The sequence below is a fragment of the Teleopsis dalmanni genome, chromosome 2, assembly GCF_002237135.1.
Source record: "Teleopsis dalmanni isolate 2A chromosome 2, ASM223713v2, whole genome shotgun sequence".
Lineage (NCBI taxonomy): Eukaryota > Metazoa > Arthropoda > Insecta > Diptera > Diopsidae > Teleopsis > Teleopsis dalmanni.
This window is the reverse complement of record NC_051847.1, coordinates 190,873,815-190,897,464: the sequence shown is the minus strand read 5'-3', so window position 1 is coordinate 190,897,464 and position 23,650 is coordinate 190,873,815. Positions and strand designations below refer to the sequence as shown.

The following is a 23,650-nucleotide window of genomic DNA, read 5'->3' as shown; positions in this document are numbered from 1 at the left end:
ATTTTTTGTTATATTTACAATAAATATATTTTAATTTTTAGATACATGTGCCTATAGATGAATTCAAACAGTGTCATTTAAAATTTACTTTTAAGCATAGGAGCTCCAATGAACAAAAAGATAAGTCTGAGAAACCTTTCGGCTTATCATATGTAAAATTAATGCAAGATAATGGAACTACCATAACTGTAAGTAACACTTTTTCAATAAAAATAGAGGACATCTATTTGATGTCATTGGTATCACTTATGTTCTAAATATTTTACCCACAAAGCCGTCATTTTCTGAGCTAAAACCAATCCTTTGGAAGCTTTCGAAAATACACTCTCTCCAAAAGTTATGAAAATTTAGTTATACTCATACGTTCTTCACATATGTCACTTTATTTATCTATGCTTCTTTCTCTCCAGATCTCCAGACAAGTCTATTTACCTTTAGTCATTTTCGCATTGTCTTTCTTTTTCTCTCATCTCTGTAGATCCTACCTGCGATGGCTATCAACGTGGGAGATTTAGAATATTGCTTAACAATAATAACTCAATCTTAAGTGTTTTCATTTAAGATAAATTGTAGAGTTGATATTTTTGTCTATGAGTATAATCTTTATATGACCAAAGTGATCGATTTTCTTCTTAAACAGAATTTTTTCAAGAATCAATGCTTTCTTATAAAGTCGCATTGGTTGCCCTGTAAAGGATGACAATTGAATCAATAATCTAGTTAAATACATTGAATCCTTGCATATAATACACATTGTGTATATACAGTTTTAACTGAGCTTAAAATGTTACGATAAATAAATAATTTGTTAATTTAAAAATATCTACTATCTGGTGTTTCTAAAGATCTAAATACATGTTTATCATATTATCATTACAGCAAGGACTACATAATTTGGCTGTATATAAAATCGATCATAAAAAATTCGACAAAACGAATGCGAACTCTTATATGGAACTGCCAGCTACTATCATTGAATTACAGGGCACAAAACCTTCCATAACTGGTTTAAATTTATTGCCAAAGGATCAGTGTACGATTTGTGTAAATCTTTGCAGCACAAAATTAACACAAAGTGGTACGTATTCCAATTTTTTTTTTAAACAATATATTATGTGTAAGCATTATTTCTCAATAATCTCTAAATTTTTTAGTGAGCTTATTGGGCTTATTGAACTGGTCAGCACATAAGGATACTTTGGAAGAATCCTTAAATGCTTTATCAAATGTACCTGGGGAAGAGGTTGTGAAATTTTTACAAGATATTCTAGATGCTTTATTTAATATATTGGTAAGACTAATATAACACATTTAAAGATTTATATTTGCAATATATAATTTCTTTATTGTTTTAGGTTGATAATGACAATCCTCAGAAATATGATCAGTTAGTTTTTATGAGTATTATACATCTCATTGAAACTGTTTCAGATCTGAAGTATCAACATTTTTTGACTGTATTAGATGTATATATAAATCAGAGCTTTTCAGCAACTTTAGCATATGGGTAATCTAGATTTGCATAATTAATATTTTTTTTTTTTGAAATATTTAACGATACTTTTGCTTATATTGCAGAAAATTAATTGATGTACTTCAAAAGAATATTAAGGAAGCAATAGAACCAAAGGAAAAATCAGTTGATGGTGTTGAGATCGATGAACGTATTGAAGTGAAGCGTTTATATAAAACCACAAGATATTTACATTATGTTATGAAATTTGTTATACGTTCAAGAATTTTATTTGCTGCTATCAATGGCAATTCAGATTGTGATGATTTTGCGAATAAACTTCATGGTATGGATTTATCTTAATTATTAATTTATTATAATACACACAGTGTTTATATTATGTATGATTTTATTATGTGTGTGGTAATATTATTTACACGTTATTATTATGATTATTATTTTTATCATTAAAAATTAATAGAAGTAAATCGATGTACTAATGCACAAAATACAAAAATACGAAATATTAATCTAAGTTAAGATATCTTTAGACTGTAGATCATGTCATTTTCATTGTTGGCCTAAATTGGATGTTAGGTATGCGTTAGACCATTGGTATCGATTATGATTTTGCAAACAGTATATATTGTTAAACATAAGTATTTTAAAATAGTATTTAGCTTTTAAATTTGACTAAAAAATGATAAATACTATATATTTTATAAAATTTTAGAAAAGACTTGAGTATTGTTTTAATCCATTATGACATTAAAACCACTAGTATATGCATAAGTTTTATTTAATCTTAAAAAATCTAAATTATTTTTTTTTCACACTATTTGTTATTTACAAAACATATTTATATTTTTTTAATTAATTTTCTTGTTGGATTTATTCTAGAATTACTAGAAATGTTCATAAAAATGATCGCTTGTCCGACAGATCTATTAAAATCAGAAGGAGCTTTGCTTAAAAATTTACATATAATTGCTACAGACTTAATGCAAGTTTTTGATTCTGTACGTTTAAGGTAAGTTTTATTTGTTGTAATATTATTAAAAACAATTTTTTTTGATATATTTTTTTCAATATTTAGCATTGTTATTGTTAATATATTAAAACAATTCCCACCTCGTCGTCTAACACAGTCAAAAATGGGTTGCATTAAAGATTTTGTTGATTCAAAACTATTTCATTTACCAGAATGTCGAGCTATTTTATTGCCGGTATTTTGCAATCACATTAAAGATAGACTAGAGAGCAAAGAAGAGGTGAGTCATGTGTATAAATATAATTAACTTAATCTAATTTAAATTGCTATCATTTGTGTTTAATTAATTTTATTTACATTTCAATTGAAAGCTAATATATACATATTATAACATTGTTACTTACAAGTAATACACTTTATCTTTTGAACTTGCTAATGGTATATAATATGTAAAATTAATGAATAGAATATTTTTGACGTTATCTTTAATTAAAATGATTTACATATTATTTACAAGAAAAATTTATGGTATAACGAAATCATTGCAATAACATAAGCTTTACAAAAATAAATTAAATATTGCAAATTGAAGCAATTCATTTCATTTTATTAAGAAAAAATAGAATTAATAAATTTAAACAAAAACAGGAATTCATTCATTTCATTTACAACTTTGTTTACTTAATTAAATTTTCAAATAAATTAAAACAGATAAATCCATTCACAATTGAGTTTCTTGCAAATACATATAAATATAAAATATTAGATATATACAAAAACAAATTTAGACATGTAAATCCATCCGCATTCAAGTTTCTTGGAAATATCTTCATATAAAAAAAATAAAATTTTTCTATTTAAAAAATTTTTTAAAATAATAATAATATTTAATATTGAAATAAAATACTTTGAAGTATTGATACCAGTGCTTCGAACCTGAACTGAACCATAAACAGACAGAAGAATTTAGTATATTCGCCATATTAAAAATCGGAACCGAATCGATATTGTTACATTCCAACCGATATACAATTTTGAAGCCCTGATTTAAATTCTAAAAAATAAAATATATTAAAATTTATCTTTAAAAATAATTAAATTGTTCATTGTTCATGTTCATGGAAGTGTTTTTACTTGTTTTTAAACAATGTTATAATATAAATAATTTATTTAAAATTATCTAAATTATATATACAAAATTTTATATACAATTGTTTATTTAAATTTTATGTATAAGATGCTTAAAATTTTTTTTATCTGTTTAATACATTTTATGTATAGGAAATTAGTATATGCATTTTTAGCATGTTTCGTGTTTGTCCAATAATATCACATATTCACCATTTATTTAAACAAATTATGTGTTGAATGTTTTGTTGTTGTTTTAATATAATTGTTAATGTTGCATTTTGCTTAGCACGTTTTTTTAATAATATATTATAATATTCAAACCAATATGCACTAAATATTTATAATACTTGTATATGTCTTCAATCGTATTTATCTATAAGTAATTGACTGGTTTTGTTTAAATTAAAATGGAGTTATTTACAAAATTCTGTTTAAGTGTAATAAAATAAATTGATATGCACTGACTGTTGTGATTAGTTATTTAAAATTATTTCACAATTATATTATTTAATAGATGCAAATCTTTTATCTATTAGTATTTATATAGCATGTATATGTATATTAGTAAGGAAAAAATATATAAGTTTGTTAAGTGTTTATTAGAAATTTTGTTCTGTCTGTACTGATTATAAAAATTTTGATTAATGATATAAAGCAAATATAAAGTTATATATATAGATATACATTAAGTATGGTTTCTGATATATATATATTCATCAAACGATTTATTTTTTCTTGCAATTAGAAAAAAAACTTCATCAAATACCGTAATGATGAATCAAAATAATCATACATATACATTCATATATAGTTTTTTTACTAGATCCATAGCATTTTTTTTTTAAATATGCATCAAGTATTGAATATATCACTTTATTATATTATATAAAACTCAATTTTTATCTTATAAAATAAAATACTCCAAATCATTATACTAAAACAGAACAACTGTTGAAGGTTATTCATTGAATAAAACTTCAAATGTAATATAGTTATAATAAAAACACTGTACTACTGTACACTACTGTATGGATGTGTAACTTACAGCAAAGCCTCAAATACTGCTATAAAACAATAACAGATAGCACAAAATCTGGTTTTAAGAAGACTAATTAAGATTCCTTGGTATATTAGAACAACAGACATGCATAGAGATCTAAGAATTGACTTATTGAAAAAGTATATCAAGGACAAAGCCCTAAAATTGTTCACAAAAGTTGATACGTTGCCCAACCCCGCTCTAACAAACCTTAAGTCCACCTCAGGACGCACAGAAAGATATGCTGATCTACAGTCCGTCATCAGTTAGGAAATAAATAAATGATAATGATTCTAGTATAGTTAAAGTTTTGTGAGGGATAAGCCCCCCAGTCACAATAGAGTAAAAGTGCGCAATAGCACTAACTCAAATCACAACAACAGCAACAACAAAAACAAATTTAAATATATTATGACAAGTGATGATACTTTACAATTAAGAGAATAATTGTAGTAGTTAATAACATTTTTATATTGTTGCAGTTTATCCGTTTGTTCTAATATAACATACCAGGTAAATTTGTTGGTAAAACAGCAATAACAAATAAAACAAGTATGACATTGGTTTGTTTAGATGTCTAAAACACATCTTTATTTAAAGTTGGCAGGGTTTAAGTCTAACAATCTAGATATTATGTACGCATAATTAAATCTATGGTACTACTGAAGCAATAATTTTTGTAATAATTTTTAGTCAGTTGACACTTTCTGTTATATTTTCCGTGATCTTAAAAATCTCCATATCCAAGTGTTTAAAAAATTATAAGTGTTTAGGAACGTTTCAGTACCGACACCTTAATATTCTGTGTGCTGTTATCGACATAAAAACGCTTTTACACAATGTCTTCTTGACCCTATAACAACATAATGAAGGATATATGAAGGATATTTTGCATATTGCATTTGTGTAATAGAAATGGTTATTTAAACAATAATCTGTGGATATCATTCCTTTTACTCTTTTAACCTATTTAGAACCTCGGCTATTAATTTTAACTTTTAGTTAATCTTGAACAGTTTATATATGCTAGGGCTATCTATTTGATTATATTGATAAGTATTTGTCAGTTTGGTTTTTGGGAATCTTTATTATCTTTTGTGTCAGTATATCCATTGTTGAAGCATAAAGAATGGGGGGTAGTAATCAATGACTACTTAGAGTATGCTCTACCCTCCCTATTTGCACTTTTGTATTGTGTTTCCTTTATGGTTTTAATTTAGATTGAACAATTTTCTTCCTTCCTGATTTTACTATCATAAACTAGAACTGTGTTATATTAAGTGCGTCAGCTTAGAGGACTTTTGTGTTACTTCAATATTGGTTAGTGCAACACTATTATTATTTTCTTTTGTCTCATTTTTGCTAGATTAGATTAAATTATGCTGGAAGACCAAAAAGGCCACGTGTTGACCATTAAGGTCCATTGCGATACCAGATCAAAATATTATTTTAGCGATTGTATGCATCACTTAGGTTGCGCGTTTCATTAGCAAAATTTATTAGGATTCCAACAGAAACCATAGGTATGTACTCCAGTCCTGTAAAACTGACAGCCCTCAAGTATTTTTGTTGAGTTCGCGAGAGAGCCGAGAGAGAGCACCATTTTTGCTATCAGGAATGAAATTATTTGTTTTGATTTTCATTATACTATAAATTTTGTCTATCTATCTATCTTGAAAAAATGCACTGTCACGTACCGCTGGAGTTTTTATTCCTTCCTTCATATTGAAGATGCCCGGTATTGGCGAGACTGTCAATAAAACCCTGACACAAAAGCATATTTACAAATGTTTATAACACAACTTTAAAAATAATAGGTGTTTTTAAAGTATATATACTAGTATTATGGTCAGCACTGAAGATACGCTGTTATTTCGATATCGCCGGCATGCAAGATTTCAATAAAGATTGCTATTTTCATAATTTTTTTGCGGTAATTGTTACGTTTAGTTTTTGAGCTATTGGTTATCAGATAACGCGTCTACTTATTGTTATTTGTTGTTTATCAAAGAAAAAATTGTATATTCTAGTTGATAATGCTAGATAATGTGAGTATTTTTTTTTGTTAATGTAGAAGCTTTTATTGATATTGAACCTCGATATCTTGGGAAGAGATCATATGCGCTTCAATGAGGTAATACAATCGATTATGATGATCTTGAAAAGTTAGATATATCGAAATATAGAGCAGTGGAAAAAGTTGTTGAAAATAGCTGACTCATAACAATCCTTTCCAAATCGGCATATTTGAGTAGTGTGTATAAAGCTAGAAATATAAAGATAAATTTCAAAAATAAATGTTAGTAAAATTCTTTATTACCACTAATATTTAAAAATATTCAATAAAATTACACGATTTAAAATTGTCGTGCTTGTAAATGTTCTGTTCTACTGGAAAATGGATTTAAATTTATAAATATGAGTTAATTACAATAATAAATTGTATTGGTTCATTACCTTTTAATTAAATATAATTTCTATTTGAATTATATTTATACATCTTTGAATTTCTGATTTTATTATATATATATTTCATTTCATATACAATATTTTTGTACAATTTAGTAAATAATATAATTGAATTTTTTTTTTGTTTGCACGTAACTTTTATGAGAGTATCATAAACATTTACATATATATTTATATATATATTAATATTATATATATATGGTTGGCTTAAATCACTTCATATTAGTTAGTAATTTAGAAATAATTGAATTCACATCAAACGCATTCCTTTATTAAAATCGCGCTCACATTTAAAAGTTGCACAAGAGCACAACAACTGCATCATTATTATTTATCATCAACCATCACTGGGTATCCTTGTTGTAATAATTTACAAATTAATTAATTAATAAATATATTTTTAATAAAAAAGAAAAACGCAATTTATTCATTTGAATGTCACAAGTTTACCTTTTTTTGTACCTAATTTTTGGATTATAATTATCTTTATATAATTTAGTTTGAACTTCATTAAATAATTTCTTACCTATTCCAATTCATGCCATTTTTAATGTGCACATAATTTTTGTAAAATACTTTTTTTTTTAAATATATAAATCTATATATTTTGTATCAAAATGTTTGTCTACTCCATACAATTTATATACACACAATCATGATGGTTAGGGCGATACTAAGTCCGATATCTGGCAACAAGAAAAAAATCTCTCAAAAGCAGCCAAAGTGCTTGGACAGTTAAAATCACAACTTCATACACGTGAAACAACGGCTAAGCAAAAGGTAATAAACAAATAAAAATAAAAAAAACTAAAACAACAAATACAACAACAACATATAGTATAGTATATATAATTTTTTTTTTTTTAATCAACCACTAAGCTGAAGAATGTACCACTAGTAATTAGTAAAGAGTTTCTTTTAAGGTGAATTACTAGATCGTTTTTCACGAATATTATTGGGTAAAAAATAATGTTTGACTGCAAATCTTATTCATTATAAATAAATAACAAAGTACTAAGAATAATATAAATAGTTTATTTAAGTTTCTTCTCTCGGGCTATTCTGTGTAATTATTGAATGTATCTGCGGGATGTGTTCAATTTTTTCTATCTAATTTTCTAAATTTTTATAGTAATTCGACAAATTATATCGAGTAATTCAGCACTCAGTTATGCCCAGAGTAACTGAGTGCCTAATTTGGGCAATATCGTGAATACATACGTAGTTTATCCAGACAATTCCAGCTATTGCATCAGATAACAATTTTGTTGCAGCTAACAGCACCAAATTCGTTTGAATTTGTTTGACTCTTTCTCTCTTATTTAACAGATCTAATAATTAGTAACTTTTTTTTTTTATAACAATACTTGAAGGTAGACTGAGTTAAAACCATGGACTCATAGTCAATACTAATTTAAAATGAAAAGTTGAAGGCTCTTGTCAATATTCAACCTCATTAGTGTAATTATCATCGCTGCAATAGGTGTAAATATGTACTGATGAAGAAAAAATAAATAAAGATGTGATAACTGCCGTACATAAATATTTCAAATACTAACGGCTCAACGTTTAATAGATCATTTCCTACACGTTATACACATCGATTTGTTTCTTCGTATCAAGAATATATTGACACCTACTGTAAGGTTGAATATCTTCAAGAAGTTTCAGTTTTTTGTATCAAGTTAGTATTAACTTTGAGTCCACAATTACAACTCAACGAGGTTCTCAACAAACCTTAAGTGTACCTTAATATTAGATTAAAAATGATTTGACTATTGTAGTAAATATTCTATCGGTTTATTATTCTATCGAAAATGTCCAATATATGTTGAAAATAGGAACTAAATTTATTTACTTGCCGCATATATTGGACAAAAAAGTTTTCGAACATTTGTTTTTTTTTGTTTTTCTAGCTATATTTTATAAGATAGCAAACATACGTATTTATAAGTAGTTGATTATATTATCATTTCTTCTTCTTTAATATTTAAATACATAATTAATTCATTTTTCAAAGAGTTCAGAAACAATCTTAGTACACGGCATTAAAAGAACACTTTTACGAGGTACGCCAGTGAAAAAAAACACTTGATTTCACTTTGTTTATTTTCAAATGCAAAACATTTTACTGCAGTTTAAGTTATCATTTTTTGGCTTAAATGGCTTGTAGCACTGCAAAAACAACAACAATTAACTATTTACTTGCAAAATAGGTGTGGTTGGATTCTGGTTTGTTTTTAAGTATTTAATATGAATTTATTTGTTATTAAAATAATATGCATTTGTATGTTTATTGCTTTGAAAAGTATTCTTAAGCTTCAAAATTCGCGCTGTTGTGCTGTGCTCAGTTATAAATAATTTAAATCAAATGATTTTATACAATAATAGCTTTTATAATACCTTATATAATCTGTAATAAGTATATTATAATAACTAATAAGTATATTATAATAAGTATATTATATAACTATATTATATATGTATTTTATTTAACTATATAAATTATTATTATGAAAAAAATTAAGATTTCTTATGTAGTCAATATATTCAGCTTTTGTTAAATGTTGCATTAGTGTAATATCAAACATTATAAGTAAAGAAGAATTTATCTAATACTATAATAACTTCAATATAAAATAAGTACTATATATAATAGTTATATTACTGTATCTTCTTTGTAATTTATTTCATATTAAAACAAACGATATTATCTTAAGAGAAGGAGTAATAATTTGTTATTTATTATAATTATTACAAGAATTGACATAGAAGAGTCGTATTAACCAGTATAATCTCTGAACCCGATATAATATTAATGATATTATATATCGTTACAACTTCGGATATATCATAACTTCATATTATGCATACATCGACAATTATTGGAAATGGAAAACTGTATTTGAATATGACCGCTATCTTCTATATATATTATATATATATATAATATATCACTGTACCCTATTCTAAACTCAAGATTCATAAGAATATGTGATTCTCAACATATCTTTATGTAACAATGATCAGACAGAAAGATGATTATTTATAGCAGCAGGAATTATTTAAGACTAATTAGTATAGAGTAGAATACACCAAGCCGTCAATATCACCGAAAGAATACATCGATAACTATTGCAATGATATAATCATTACTGATGATATTTACAAACCAAAATTATTTTTACAAACTGAGGCAATGTTCTCAAAAAGATCTTATATTATTTTTTTTGAAGATATCATCTTAAATGGTTTCTGACATGTATAAAAAATTTAAGAGTGAAATCGCCCAACATCCGGTACTGAGGCCAGAAGAGTTCTGGTATCAGCAGTTCGCTATTAAGGTCGTCACTAACTCCGCGGCCAAGTCTCTACAGCCATAGCTGGTCCACCGTAGATTAAAGGGTTGTTCGGGTCTCATTTGGATATACATGCATATCACACCATACATTCTTACTTAATAAATAAACTATAGGGACAAAGAACAGAGGTAAAAGTTTATTTATACTATCAATCAAACCCAGGGTGTTTTTCTTCACCCCGTGCAGTTATTGGCTAAGAGTAGGTTTCTTTAGATATTCCTTATAGCTGAAATGGGAGACATTCTGATTTTCCGAGCTCTGATTATCAACAATATTTAGTAAATTTCAATATTCTGAGCACTTTTTTTAAGCTTATTCTTTGAGATATTAAACTTTGAAAGTTGAAATTTACTAAAATTCGTTGTTAATCCTGGGATCAATAGTACTATAGCATATATAATAACTACAAATTAATATTTATCAAAATGTATAACAAAAAATGAACAAGAATTGGAAAAACACGTTACTCAATCGCTTAATATTTATGTAATGGTTAAAGTTTTTTTGACTATATTGGTTTCTAAAAGACTTGGTTCCAGAAAGTTTTTTAGTCGACAAAGAATAAAATTCGATTGTATTGAAATATTTGTCCGATGAAATTTATTAGAAATGCATCAGATTAGCCGAAGATAATGTCTAATAAATATCACTAATATCGTTAAGTTTAGGAAGTCGTTTATAAGTGCTATCCCAGACCTTTAATCGAAAAGAACTCAATTTCTTGGTGTGATTTTCGATTAAAAAATGCTGCCATGACTGGGACCTCATTTCAGGGCTAAGAATAATTATTGATGTATGGTTTTTACAAACTGTTCTGGTGCTTTTTTTTTTTGACAAAAAATATACAAATAATAAAAGGGTTTCAAACAAATATGTATTAAAAACTATAAATAGCTTTTACTTCTTACCAAACCAATATATGATTTACAATTAATTTGAAACCCAATAGATTCTTATTGTTAATCTTATTTATGTTGAAGCTGTTATGAGCCAGTGTGCTTAAGCACTTATACTTATACTCGAGGTATTTTCCAAAATCCCTCTTTACACCTTGACTAGATTATTGTTTATCACTTCACCAGACTAAGCATAATTGACCTCAGATCTGCAGACCTCCCCGAGGAGCCTGTAATGATTAATAAATTGAATTTATGATAAATTATTAAGTTATTTTTAAACAATGCTGTTTAAAATTTATTTTATAGTATCAAAATTCCCACACAGCGAGGTCTTATGTTAATTATTATATATGTTAAACTAATTATATTATATATCTGTTATACCTAATATTAATTATTCAACAATATGAATAATGTATTTATAAATATTATATGTATCCTGCACACTATAGGTAATAGAATGTATCAACATTATGAACAATATATTGAAATTGTTATATCGCACGGACATCGGTTACACACACAATGACGTGCGTGATATGATGTTAATTCTTCTACGTACAGTCATTAAAACCTCTCACGCTCTGGATCGTGAAAATCAACTAGTCGGAAACTTGGTGGCTATAATGCTGGGCATATTACAACGCATGGATGCTGCACATTATGAAATCTTTGTGAAGCATTTAAATAATCGCTTTGAATTACAAGATTTCATTATTGAAATACTATTAGTATTTGAAGAATTAGTCTCTCCACATCAGAAACCAGTCTTCCCACGTGATTGGATGGATATGATAATGCATCAAAACACTGTAATACTAGGATCATTGCAGCACTTAACAATCGTTATAATCGATCATTTCTTTGATCCATTTGAAAAACAAGTTTGGTCGAATTTCTTCCAGTGTTCCATAGCATTTCTTATACAATCACCTCTACAACTCAATGACTTTAATGACAATAAACGTCAAGTTATATTCGCCCGTTATCGTGACATACGCAAAGATACAGCTCATGAAATACGTAAAATGTGGTTTCAATTGGGTGAGCATAAACCAAAGTTTGTACCACAGTTGGTCGAACCGATACTAGAGATGAGTATGATACCAGAAGTGGAACTGCGTAAAGCCACTATACCTATATTCTTTGATATGATGCAATGCGAATACTACAGTTCGAAATTGGTGCACGATAGCTACGGTGATACAAAGCGCAATAACGCACATTACAAAGCAAACTTCAATGAATTCGAAACCGAAATGATCGAAAAATTAGATATTTTAATTGGAGCAGGTTAGTAGTAAATATTATTTCGTTTTAATATTTGTATAATTAATATGAACCGTTATTTCACAGGTAAGGGAGATGCGCAATATAAGGAACTATTCGCCAAAATTTTGTTAGAGAAGTGCCAAGCACATAATATACTCAACATAGAGGGCACAAAGTTTGTTAATATGGTTTCAAAACTAATGGATCGTTTACTGGAATATCGCTGGATTATACAGGACGAAAGTAAAGAAAATCGCATGGCTTGCACTTTTTCACTGCTACAATTCTATTCAGAAGTGAATCGCAAAGAAATGTACATACGCTACGTTTATAAACTGTGTGACTTACATATGGAATTCGATAACTATACTGAAGCTGCTTTTACTCTGAAATTGCACACTGAACTACTGCTCTGGGATGACACCGAGCTATCCCCATTGTTACGTTCACATCGCCATATAACTTGTCGTACACATCGGGAACTTAAGGAAGCGCTTTATTATGAAATTATTGACTATTTTGATAAGGGCAAAATGTGGGAATGCGCCATTGATATGTGTAAGGTGCTCTCACAACAATATGAAAATGAAATCTATGATTATCTAAAATTATCCGAACTACTTAAGAAAATGGCACAATTTTTCGAAAAAATTCTTAAGGAATTACGCCATACTTCAGAGTATTTCCGTGTGTGCTTTTATGGTTTAGGTTTTCCACGTTTTCTGCAAAATAAAGCGTATATCTACCGTGGAAAAGAATATGAACGTTTGAGTGATTTTTGTACACGTATTTTGGTCCAGCATCCACAAGCTGAACTGATGCAAACACTTGAAGCACCCGGTGAGGATATAACGCAAACAGAAGGACAATTTATACAAATCAATAAAGTGGAGCCCATAACAGATGAAGTGTTTGCTAAGTTTAATGATAAAATTATTTCAAATGAAATTGTTAAATACTTTGCATCGAACAATGTGCAAAAGTTTAAATTTTCAAGACCTTATCGAGAAAGTACTGGCGCTGAAGCTGACGATGTACGTAGTTTATGGCTTGAACGAACTGTATTGACCACACGTTTTTCGTTACCTGGCATATTACGCTGGTTTCCAGTAATTGACACAAGGAAATTTAAGGTGATAATAATAAAATATAATAATAAATTAAAAAAGTTTGAATTATAATTTTAAATTTTTTAATTCGTCTTTTTTTTTAGATATCACCGATTGAACTTGCTGTTGAGACTATGAAATCAACAAATAAGGACATACGGGATTTAATTATTGCACACAAAAATGACGAGAATATACCAATAAATCCTTTAAGCATGAAGATCAATGGTATTGTAGATCCAGCAGTAATGGGCGGTTTTAGTAAATATGAAGATGCTTTCTTAACACCTGACTACCTCGAAGAGCATCCTGATCATAATGATTTAGTTGAAGAATTAAAGGAACTGATTGCCTCACAAATACCATTATTGGAAATAGGTAAGTGTGTTCAAATATAAATATGTATGTAATACCTATATATTAACCTATATATTTTATAGCCATCGCTTTGCATAAACAAAAAGCACCGGAAAGTCTTAAACTATTTCATGAGCGACTGGAAACCTGCTTTGGAGATATGCAAGCAAATGTGGAAAGCAAATATGGCAAGAAGGTAATTAATATATATATATATATATTATATTTAGTGTCTAAATTTGTAATAAATACTTATATATAAATTTATAAATAATTTATATATCTGTAGACCTGCGACTTGAAACTAGAACGTGATTCGGTTATAATGCGCCGAAATGCTTCATTCTTGCCTACAATGTTTGATGGTAATAATCGTTTATCCGAAACGAGTATGGGCTCTTCAGAGTAAGTTTATTATATGACTGCAAAAACAAAGTTAAAATAACAACATTAATATTTCTTAATGTAGTAGCGGATTATCTAAATCAACATTCTCAACAAGGCCTCAAACCAGTTCCATAAAATCAACTTTTGCCAGTTTTAATTTTAATCCTAGGTATGAATACAATTATTTTTTTTTAATTATAAACATAAACAAAGTAATATCATTAATAGGTTTCAGTGGCCATCATAGCCACTGTATGCTGTATGCTTATATTAATTAAAACTCAATACAATATAAATACTATATATTAATAAAATAAAATAAGAAAAAGTAGTTTGTTTGTCTAATCAATTTATATCTTTTTACTCTATTTTTCTTTTTACATATAGCAGCTTAAAAATTTAATTCATAGCATAATAAATTATTATTTTATTTTATTTTATTTTATTTTCTTACAATTAGCATGAATTTCATTCATAAATTAAATAACAAGCTAATTACTAAAAACAGCTAATAATTTTTTAAAGTTGCTGTTTTATTTTAATTTTAATTTTTTACAATGCATTTATTTGCATTTATTTTTTTTATCAAAATTTATTGGATTTTGGTTTTTGCTATATAAGTTTTATAATTTTTTTTTGCATTTTGTTTACGTTTTTTTTATGTTAAAAAATAGACCAAGTTTAGGTCATTCGCCCAGCACAAAGAGTAAAACGAAAGATAAAACTCCTGCAAAAAGACGATCTATTAAAAAGGTAAATAACAATTTTTATTATATTTATTTGGTAAAACATATTAATTTACATATCTCTTTTTAATTCTATTTAGTTGGATCGTGAAACGTTAAGTCTGCCAGTAGCAAATAGTCAATGGTATACAACTCCTCTTACTACAATAACTTCTACACCTGAACGTGAATCAAATACTTCCATAACAAGTGCTTCCAATACTTCATTGTGTTCGAAAACCAGTGATCCACGTGTATTAACAGAAGAAGTAATAATTTTTGGAACTAATAACTAAATATGTTTTTAATATCGTACATTATATATATTTTAGTTAACATCTAAACGTCCTCTGCGATCTGAAAAAGAGAAGGAACGTCGTTTATCTCGACCAGCAAGTATTGCTACACCCACCGCTAGCATGAAGGGTTTTTCAACACACGAGACGCTTTCATATTCTGGTGCAGAAAGCAGCAATAGGAATTCAGTTGGTACGTATAGAAAAGTTTAACAATATCAGTCTATTGTAGCCTATAAATGTATGGTATTATGATATAATACGACCGTACAAAAGTTTAGGTTTCATATTAATGTGCTCAACGTGATAATTGTTGAGTCATAAAGTTTACGGTATTCAACCGTTAAGTAAAACCAATAAAAACGCATCCAGTCCCTGTCAGTTCTTGGGATAATACTGCTTTTTGCTTTTGTTTTTTGAAAATTTTTTGATATTGCTGGCCCCTACTTTTGATATTTATTCGATTAAGGTGATATATCTTTTTCCTGGCAACAGTCGACTATATTTATGCTTATTACTATAAATGAAACTCGATTAGTGGACTTATATTGACAATTTATCTTAATCTTAATGAGATTCCATCTTACTATTGATTTGCCATTATATTCATATAAGATATAGGACATTCTATAATCGGTATATAAATATATAATCATATTTATATAGCTACAAAAAGAAGACATTCATTGTCTTCTTTGGATATACATCCTAAATTACAATACTTTTTCACAATTTTTTTTTCTCAAACAAAAAAAAAAACAATTACCTGTAAAATATAGTGATTTTCTCTTTATAACACATATATATATATATATCACCTTAAAGACTAACATATAATATAACCAGATATTATGTTATTTGTTCAGTGATTCAATATCCACTGACAGACTTTTCATTAAATAAAATACAAATGTTACTCTAAGAATGCATAAACATGCACTTACATATAAATATCATGGTATACACAACAACAGATATATATAGATTTACATGTAATAATGAATATCTTTGAACATATCCCAAATGATCATACCATTACCCCTAAGTTAACAACCATATTAATTAATAAATTTAGCTTGGCTTGTTTTCTTATACTTAAACGAACTATGTGTAAGTAAAAACAAATTATTTGACTAAATTTAAAAAAAATATTTTTTTTCTGTTTGTCTTATAATTATTATATTATTGCCTTATGCAAAAATAAGTTATGTTTTCGTTATATCAATATCACTTCAAAGACTAGCCCCAACTAATCCCAATAATATATTTACAATTGCAAAAAATTTATTCTTTCCAAATTTAAAAACTAGCTTTAATTGTATAATTTTTTATTCCGTAGATACCACAGACTCTACATCTGAGGAGGATCTCATTCCACCACCGTTACCAGCTAAAACACGCGATTCAACTGATTTTACCAGTTTAAATTATAGCATTGATTGGAATCCAAACACATTTTCCATAAATTCATTAAGTCCAATGGGTATTATTACTACAACTAAAACCAGTATTATCAATACATCATATGAATATGTTGAAGCGAAGAATTTTGTTATTACCGATGACAAGAAACGTCCACCAACACCACCACCAAAGCCTTCAAGAAATAGTAAACACATTCCATAGAAAGTACAGAAGCTAAAATTACTAAGAGCAAAAGAAGCTCGCTCCAAAGTAGAGAACTAATTACAGTCTCTAATACATATAGAAATGATGGTGTGTATAAAAAAAAATTAAAATTAAACGCAAATAAATCACAATTAGCGATTGTGAAAACAAAAAGTGCCAAATCAAACATTTGCCTCTCAGAACTACCAAAAATATATAAATATATTTTCAAAAGTAATGAAATTATATGCACAAATCAAAATATAAATTTTAATATTAACAATGTATTGATCTTTTATAATTAATTTTTTTCTTTTATATACATATATGTAAATGATATTATGTTGAATATTGGCGTCATTTTTACGATTTTTATAATTCTAGTTTGTTAATAGTTAATTTTAAGCAATAATATTATTTGTCTTCCTCAGTTTTTAAGAACTTTTTATGGTTTTATTGATTAAAATTAATATTAATATATTTTTGTGTCATTAAACAATACACTTTTTTGTATTTTTCGTTTGGTTTTTTTTTTTATTAATAATAGATAAATTGATAATTTAGTGATAATTTAAAGTTAAAAAAAAGATGATTGGTATTTACATATTAAAGAATAATGAATAATATGTGTTCATTATAGTGAACATTTAAAATAACAAAAAAAAAAAATAATAGAACAAAATTATGTATTAAATGTTACATTCATTTTCTTATGACAAAAAGTGCCACAAACAAATTTTTCCAATTTTATTTATTCTAAAAAACTGTAAATGTTTTATTGTTAAAATAAAAAATAGTCAATTATTATAGTGAAAATAAAATTTAAACGAAATTTGTCAATTTTAGCAAGTTTAAACAAAATATTTACAGTTTTAAAAAGGAATGTATTATGTATACAATATTCAAGAGAAACGCAACGCACATTTATGTATTTATAGCAATAATAATATTAAAAATATAATAATGTATTTTTTATTACTAACTCTCTATAATACAATACATATAACAAACATTTTGAACAAATTTTTTAACAGAAAAACAAACAATGAAGCAACAAATTTTTACAAATATTTAAAAAAAACTTTTTAAATAATATTTATATAAATGCATTTTATTATTAGTTACTTATTTATTCAAATATTTTATCTATTTGGAATATTTTATAAAAAGATATATGCAATTTTAAAGTAATCAGAAATATATTTTAGTCTTTTTATATATACTTTACACTGTACTATTATTATAATTATTAAAATATGTAATAATATTTTAAGTCAGTTTTTTTTGCCTTCTATATATGTAATTTAACGTTGCAATAATTTTAAAATGCCTTATTCTTATCTTTTAAATATTTTATATTATTATTTTTATATATCTTATGTTTTAATATGTAATTAATTTTTATAGGTTTATTTTTATTGCTTTTTCAATACTAATATAATATATTAGTTATAAAAAATTTAGATCTTTGTATTAGCCAAAGAAATAATAGTTTTAAATAAAGTCAATAAAAAAATGTAATTTATTTAAAAAAACGATGGAAAACTTTATTTATATAAATATAAAAATATATAAAAAGAATTCATTTTGAAGTAAAATTTAAGTTTTTATAAATTAATTTTCTTCAACGATTCGTTTCGTTACAGTAATATCAATTTTTTTTCAAAAATCTTTTTATTTTCGCCATAAAGTATGTGATAAAATTTTAACACAACTAAAAATATTAATAAAAATACATTCTAAAACTATGCTATATATAGTTTTTAAAATGATTAAACCTAAACACATACTTTTACAAAACATACTTTTAATTGGATTTATAATAAAAATGAAAGTGATATGAAACTGGTATATATTCTAGGGATTAGACTCTACTTGATGACGAAGTGAAGTGTTCTTAGATACCATTGCCATTGGTAGTGGGCACATAGTCAGGTGGGCTAACCGCATTGCACATTTGATTTTTTCCTAAATCAATTAAGTAAATGTTATAATTTTTTGATTACGCAGATTACTTCTATAATTATTTGGTTTTTAAGCTGCAAGATCAATGATTCTCAATCTCTTATTAATTTCATAATTCGTCGATACACAAATAATAAAAAAAGTTTAAAAGAATTTTACTTATATTACTTAGAATTTTACTTTAAATACACTGTGTAAAATATTGTAGTTTAGGATTATAATTTTCAGTGTAAAATGGAGTAATTTGTATTGAAAAGACAACAGAATGCTTATTGACCCATATCAAACTTGAGTAATTTTTAAGGATTAATTTTTTTGCTTGCTACACTTGATGAATTCTTCAGATTGAAAATTGGTATTCATGACGCAGTCTTTCCTAACGTTGTAAGCAAACGTGCCTCCCATTCCCATCTTAAATGAGTTTTTGCGGCAAAATTATTATTGAACTATAAGTAACGACATAAGTAATCCGATTCACTATTCTTATCAATCGTATAGATTGTTTGAATGTTACCATAACCGAACCCAATTGAGCGCCAACAGGTTAAATCTTTAAGCCTTTGTACACTGAGCGTACATTGATATGTTTTTAATCCACTTTATTTTATTTTTATGATATACCAAATAAATGAATTTAAATTAATAAAACTAAATTAAACATAACTATATTTTTTTTTTAGAAAACAGCTATAAACATATGTATTTGTTTCTGCGGCTCTTCAATCTGTACAGTGATTTGTATTGGCCTGTGATCACATCTGGCCTGGACAGCTCTGATTTAAATTATAGTCGCTTGTTGTAGTAATTTGCGAAATGCCCAAAAAATGCATACATTAAATACTTTGTTGTCATATATATCTCTAACAGCTCGTATTGTAGCATTCTGCATTAAGTTATTCCAATAATAATTTAATTATTAAAAGATGATTATAAAAAAAAAACTCCTATAATTGAACTTTTATAAGTTGTTTTTCTTTTTTGGGGAGGGGTAGAGCTTTATGCATCGTCAAATCAATCATCGTCTCGATCTAGTGTGATTTATTCTCTAATATATTCATATGTTGTATATATATACCTCTCTTCAAAGATACTTATTCCACTGGGTCTCTCTTATGTTAATATTTTAAGTTTTGCTTTTTTGATAAATGATTTGCGTTCATATCATTACTTATTAATCTCATATTTCCTTTCCTGCCTTATTTATTAGCAACTCTTAATCGGGACTCACAAAAAGAAAATAGGGACAGCTACGCTGTAATGCAATCATATTGAATGTGTGTGAATGCAGACTTGCACAATCCACACATTCAACAGAATTGCACCAAGGCGTAGATATCTTTAATAATAATTTTTTAATAATTTTTATTAATATTATTTTATTTAATTAAAAAGTAGTACATAAAATTTCGCATAATATATCGTTGTGTGGAGGAAGACTTATTTTGTAACTAATATATGACATACAAATTTTAGAATATATATGTATGTAACATAAATATATAGATTTTAATATAATTATATAAATGAACACAGCAATAATAACTGAAATATATATAAAAAATACTTAAAAAAAATAAATAAAATTTTAATAGAAAATATTCCTTTAGGAAATTGGATTGTTTAATGACCACAGAAGAAATAAGCTTTAAGCGTGTAGTTAAGAGCAAAAAAGATTATATAAAATATTTAATATTTAATATTTAAAATATGTATTATAGTTTGATTTCACAAGAAGCGTATAAAAAGCAATAAGCCAGTTAATTTTTAGTATATATGTATGTATATATTGATCCATCATATTGATGGATATTTAAAATAGATATATTAAATTGTAAGTATAAGGCACTTAAGTATTATTGATTCCTTTTGATGAAGAAGTCGTATATTCGTTGTTGAAGACGTTTGGCAGAGGTTAAATTGAGATGCGAGCTAGATTATGGTTATAGTAGAATAATGAAAGTTTTTTAGATATGCATATCGATACATATTTTAGAGTCCCTATTTTGTTTCTGACTTATTTCTAAGACTTGGAACATTTCCTGCAATGCATCGTTGGTTTTCGTTTTGCGACGATTTCGACGTAATGTCACACGCCCAGATTTGAATTCACGTACTAAAGCGTCAAGACCTGTAAAAAATTTATATATTTTTTTAGTGATTTCCTTTATTTGATTTGATTTCACATATAATCAATATATACAACACTTAAAGCACAATTTTACAAAAATTTGTTATATTTATTAATATTTTTTTTTTTAATATTAGTTTTTATTAGATTATAGTTAGAAAAAAGTCATGCTAATGTTAGATTAACTTTGTAAACTGAGTACATTACCTTATAGACCATTCTATTTGCCCTACTTATTTATCATAGAATGTTTCAGTAAATTGTTGTTCAATATTACTTATTTTAATATTTATAAGTTAACATATAGAATAAATTTCATTTAAATACTTGTGTACTCCTAACCTGATTCATTCGGACACAAAATGTTATTTTTAATTTTATAATATTCTATATTAACAAGAATGTATGTCCTGTATTCCTCCCATATATTAAGAGATCCAGCCTTGCACATGAAACAAGAAAAATTATAAAGAAAAACGGATTGGCTTATTTTTCCATTTTAATGGAGTATCAAAGAAAAGTGTACCGTATAACCATTAATTTTTAGTCAAAAAATGATAAATATAAATTAAAAAAGCTTAAATCGTATACCAATTGTCTGAAATAAAAAAGTAGGTTACTCAGTTCAACCACAACGTAGACTACGCTTGGAAATTAGACGAAAAATTAACATTGTCAATAGGTGCTACTATGGGTTCAATAGGCAATTGGGATGTAGAGCCCTCTTTTGACTGACGGAACTTATGCTCTGTAGGTTACTGTTGTTGTAACCCGCAGGGACCTATAAGCAAATAACATGTAAGGATATACAAGACGATTACATGGGCGGGAAAGTGGATGAATGAGGTGGAGGAATGATAATAAGGAGTGGATTGGGTATGTGGGATTCAAATTGAACGTTAATTAGGAAGAAGATGTAGAGGTTAGACCGTGACTCCGAATCAAGATGACGAATCACTAACTGCGCTTGATACGAGACTGGAGAACGACAGCAGGGGCCCCTAGAAACGAGTGCTGTGTTAGACCGAAACGCGATAAGGGGTTATAATGGGCAAATAAGTAAGTCAATAAAATAACATACTTAAGAGATCGAACGCTAGACAACGGTTAATAATAGATAAATTCGGTTTCTCAGATTAAGAAATCTTTTTCAATAGTAACGTGGATTTACTAACATCTTTCTGTTGTGTATATTGGAACATATTTAATATAATATATATTTATAATGAAATAACTTCAATAGTTTGTATATTGCACATGATTTTACTGATTTCAAAAATTTATCATTAAGTTCAGAATAACTTTTATATATTAATTTAAGACTGAACATTCCGAAATAAAAGCAATGATTTGTATAAAATAAAAATAACTAAAAATACTCTACATATTGTAGCTCTGAGGGCAAGGTTCAGAAAAGTAAATAAAATTGAACAGCAAAAAATCTTGAACAAATGTCAAACTGAGATGAGCGGAAAAACAGCATTGAAAGGAGCATTGATGATAGCAATGACGATGAGGCGATGAAATTGTGTCACTTAAGCTATGACAAAATAAAAATATAATAATAAAAAATAATATGACAACAGACAATCATAGTAGAACATCGAGTATAATAATGTTACCGTTGCATAGGTGAAATCAGAATGCAGGCAACTGTGGTAAAATCTGCAAAAATCTTACTAACAATTTTGAGGATAAAAGAATAGAACTTTTTTTATTTAATTATTTATTTTCCATTTTTATTGTATTTATAGATAGAAGTCCGGAATATTTATAGCATGAACTGCGTCACTTTGGGAAGGCACGCCTTCCCTATTCAAGCAGAAGAGAGCAAGTCTATTAACTTGGCTATGTCCCTAATTTCACATGATGAAAGCTGTATCAAGCCAGTTAAAAAAAGGGGCCCCAAAGATTTCGAGTTTTCTCCCATAATTGTAATCAGTATAATCACAACCGTAATACCCTAAACTCTAAGAGGATAGACTAAGTTTTAATGTATGCCTTTCTAATACCCAGTGGCCTTTCAGCACTGATACTCTAAGATTGAGTTAGTTTCGCTTAAGTTGAAGTCGCTCACTGGTTTATTGTTATAGAGTAAGTGTTATACTTTAAATGTAATTTCGAATGATATATTGAGGGATTCTGTAAAATTGTTAAGCATCTAGCAGAATAAGCTACGGCTCATTTTTGGGTATGCCGTTCATAACATTATTCGTATTAATAATAAACAACACTTCGACTGATAAATCCGTTCTTCTATTGGTTGAATAACATCTTGACAAAATTCGGATTTGCTTATCAACATAGTCTCCTTCAAGAGTAATAGAATCATTTCAGCGCTTCTCCAACATTTCGACAACTCTCTCGTAAAATGATTCATCTTAACAGAATAAAATCTGTTTCCGTGGATCTATTTTTTTTTTTGAGGTTTACGAACAGATTGTAATCATTAGAGACTA

The 23,650-nt window shown here is 27.1% G+C and overlaps 1 protein-coding gene across 2 annotated transcripts in view; it reads left to right on the top strand.

Annotated features, from left to right (window-relative positions):
* Positions 1-17,461, top strand: part of LOC119678072 (dedicator of cytokinesis protein 1-like) — a 133,890-nt gene extending 116,429 nt beyond the window's left edge. The window contains exons 6-23 of one of the 2 annotated variants that reach the window (XM_038089723.1): positions 42-188; positions 880-1,078; positions 1,155-1,291; positions 1,356-1,507; positions 1,579-1,799; positions 2,354-2,483; positions 2,550-2,724; positions 7,750-7,863; positions 11,797-12,637; positions 12,701-13,749; positions 13,830-14,103; positions 14,166-14,278; positions 14,372-14,487; positions 14,552-14,638; positions 15,144-15,222; positions 15,296-15,463; positions 15,527-15,683; positions 16,830-17,461. In XM_038089723.1, the coding sequence (XP_037945651.1) occupies positions 42-188; positions 880-1,078; positions 1,155-1,291; positions 1,356-1,507; positions 1,579-1,799; positions 2,354-2,483; positions 2,550-2,724; positions 7,750-7,863; positions 11,797-12,637; positions 12,701-13,749; positions 13,830-14,103; positions 14,166-14,278; positions 14,372-14,487; positions 14,552-14,638; positions 15,144-15,222; positions 15,296-15,463; positions 15,527-15,683; positions 16,830-17,116 (4,446 nt within the window). In that variant the 3' untranslated portion in view covers positions 17,117-17,461. The remainder of the gene's footprint in view (positions 1-41; positions 189-879; positions 1,079-1,154; positions 1,292-1,355; positions 1,508-1,578; positions 1,800-2,353; positions 2,484-2,549; positions 2,725-7,749; positions 7,864-11,796; positions 12,638-12,700; positions 13,750-13,829; positions 14,104-14,165; positions 14,279-14,371; positions 14,488-14,551; positions 14,639-15,143; positions 15,223-15,295; positions 15,464-15,526; positions 15,684-16,829) is intronic. The other variant, XM_038089724.1, reaches the window with a different exon arrangement.
* Positions 17,462-23,650: the final 6,189 nt, after the last annotated feature.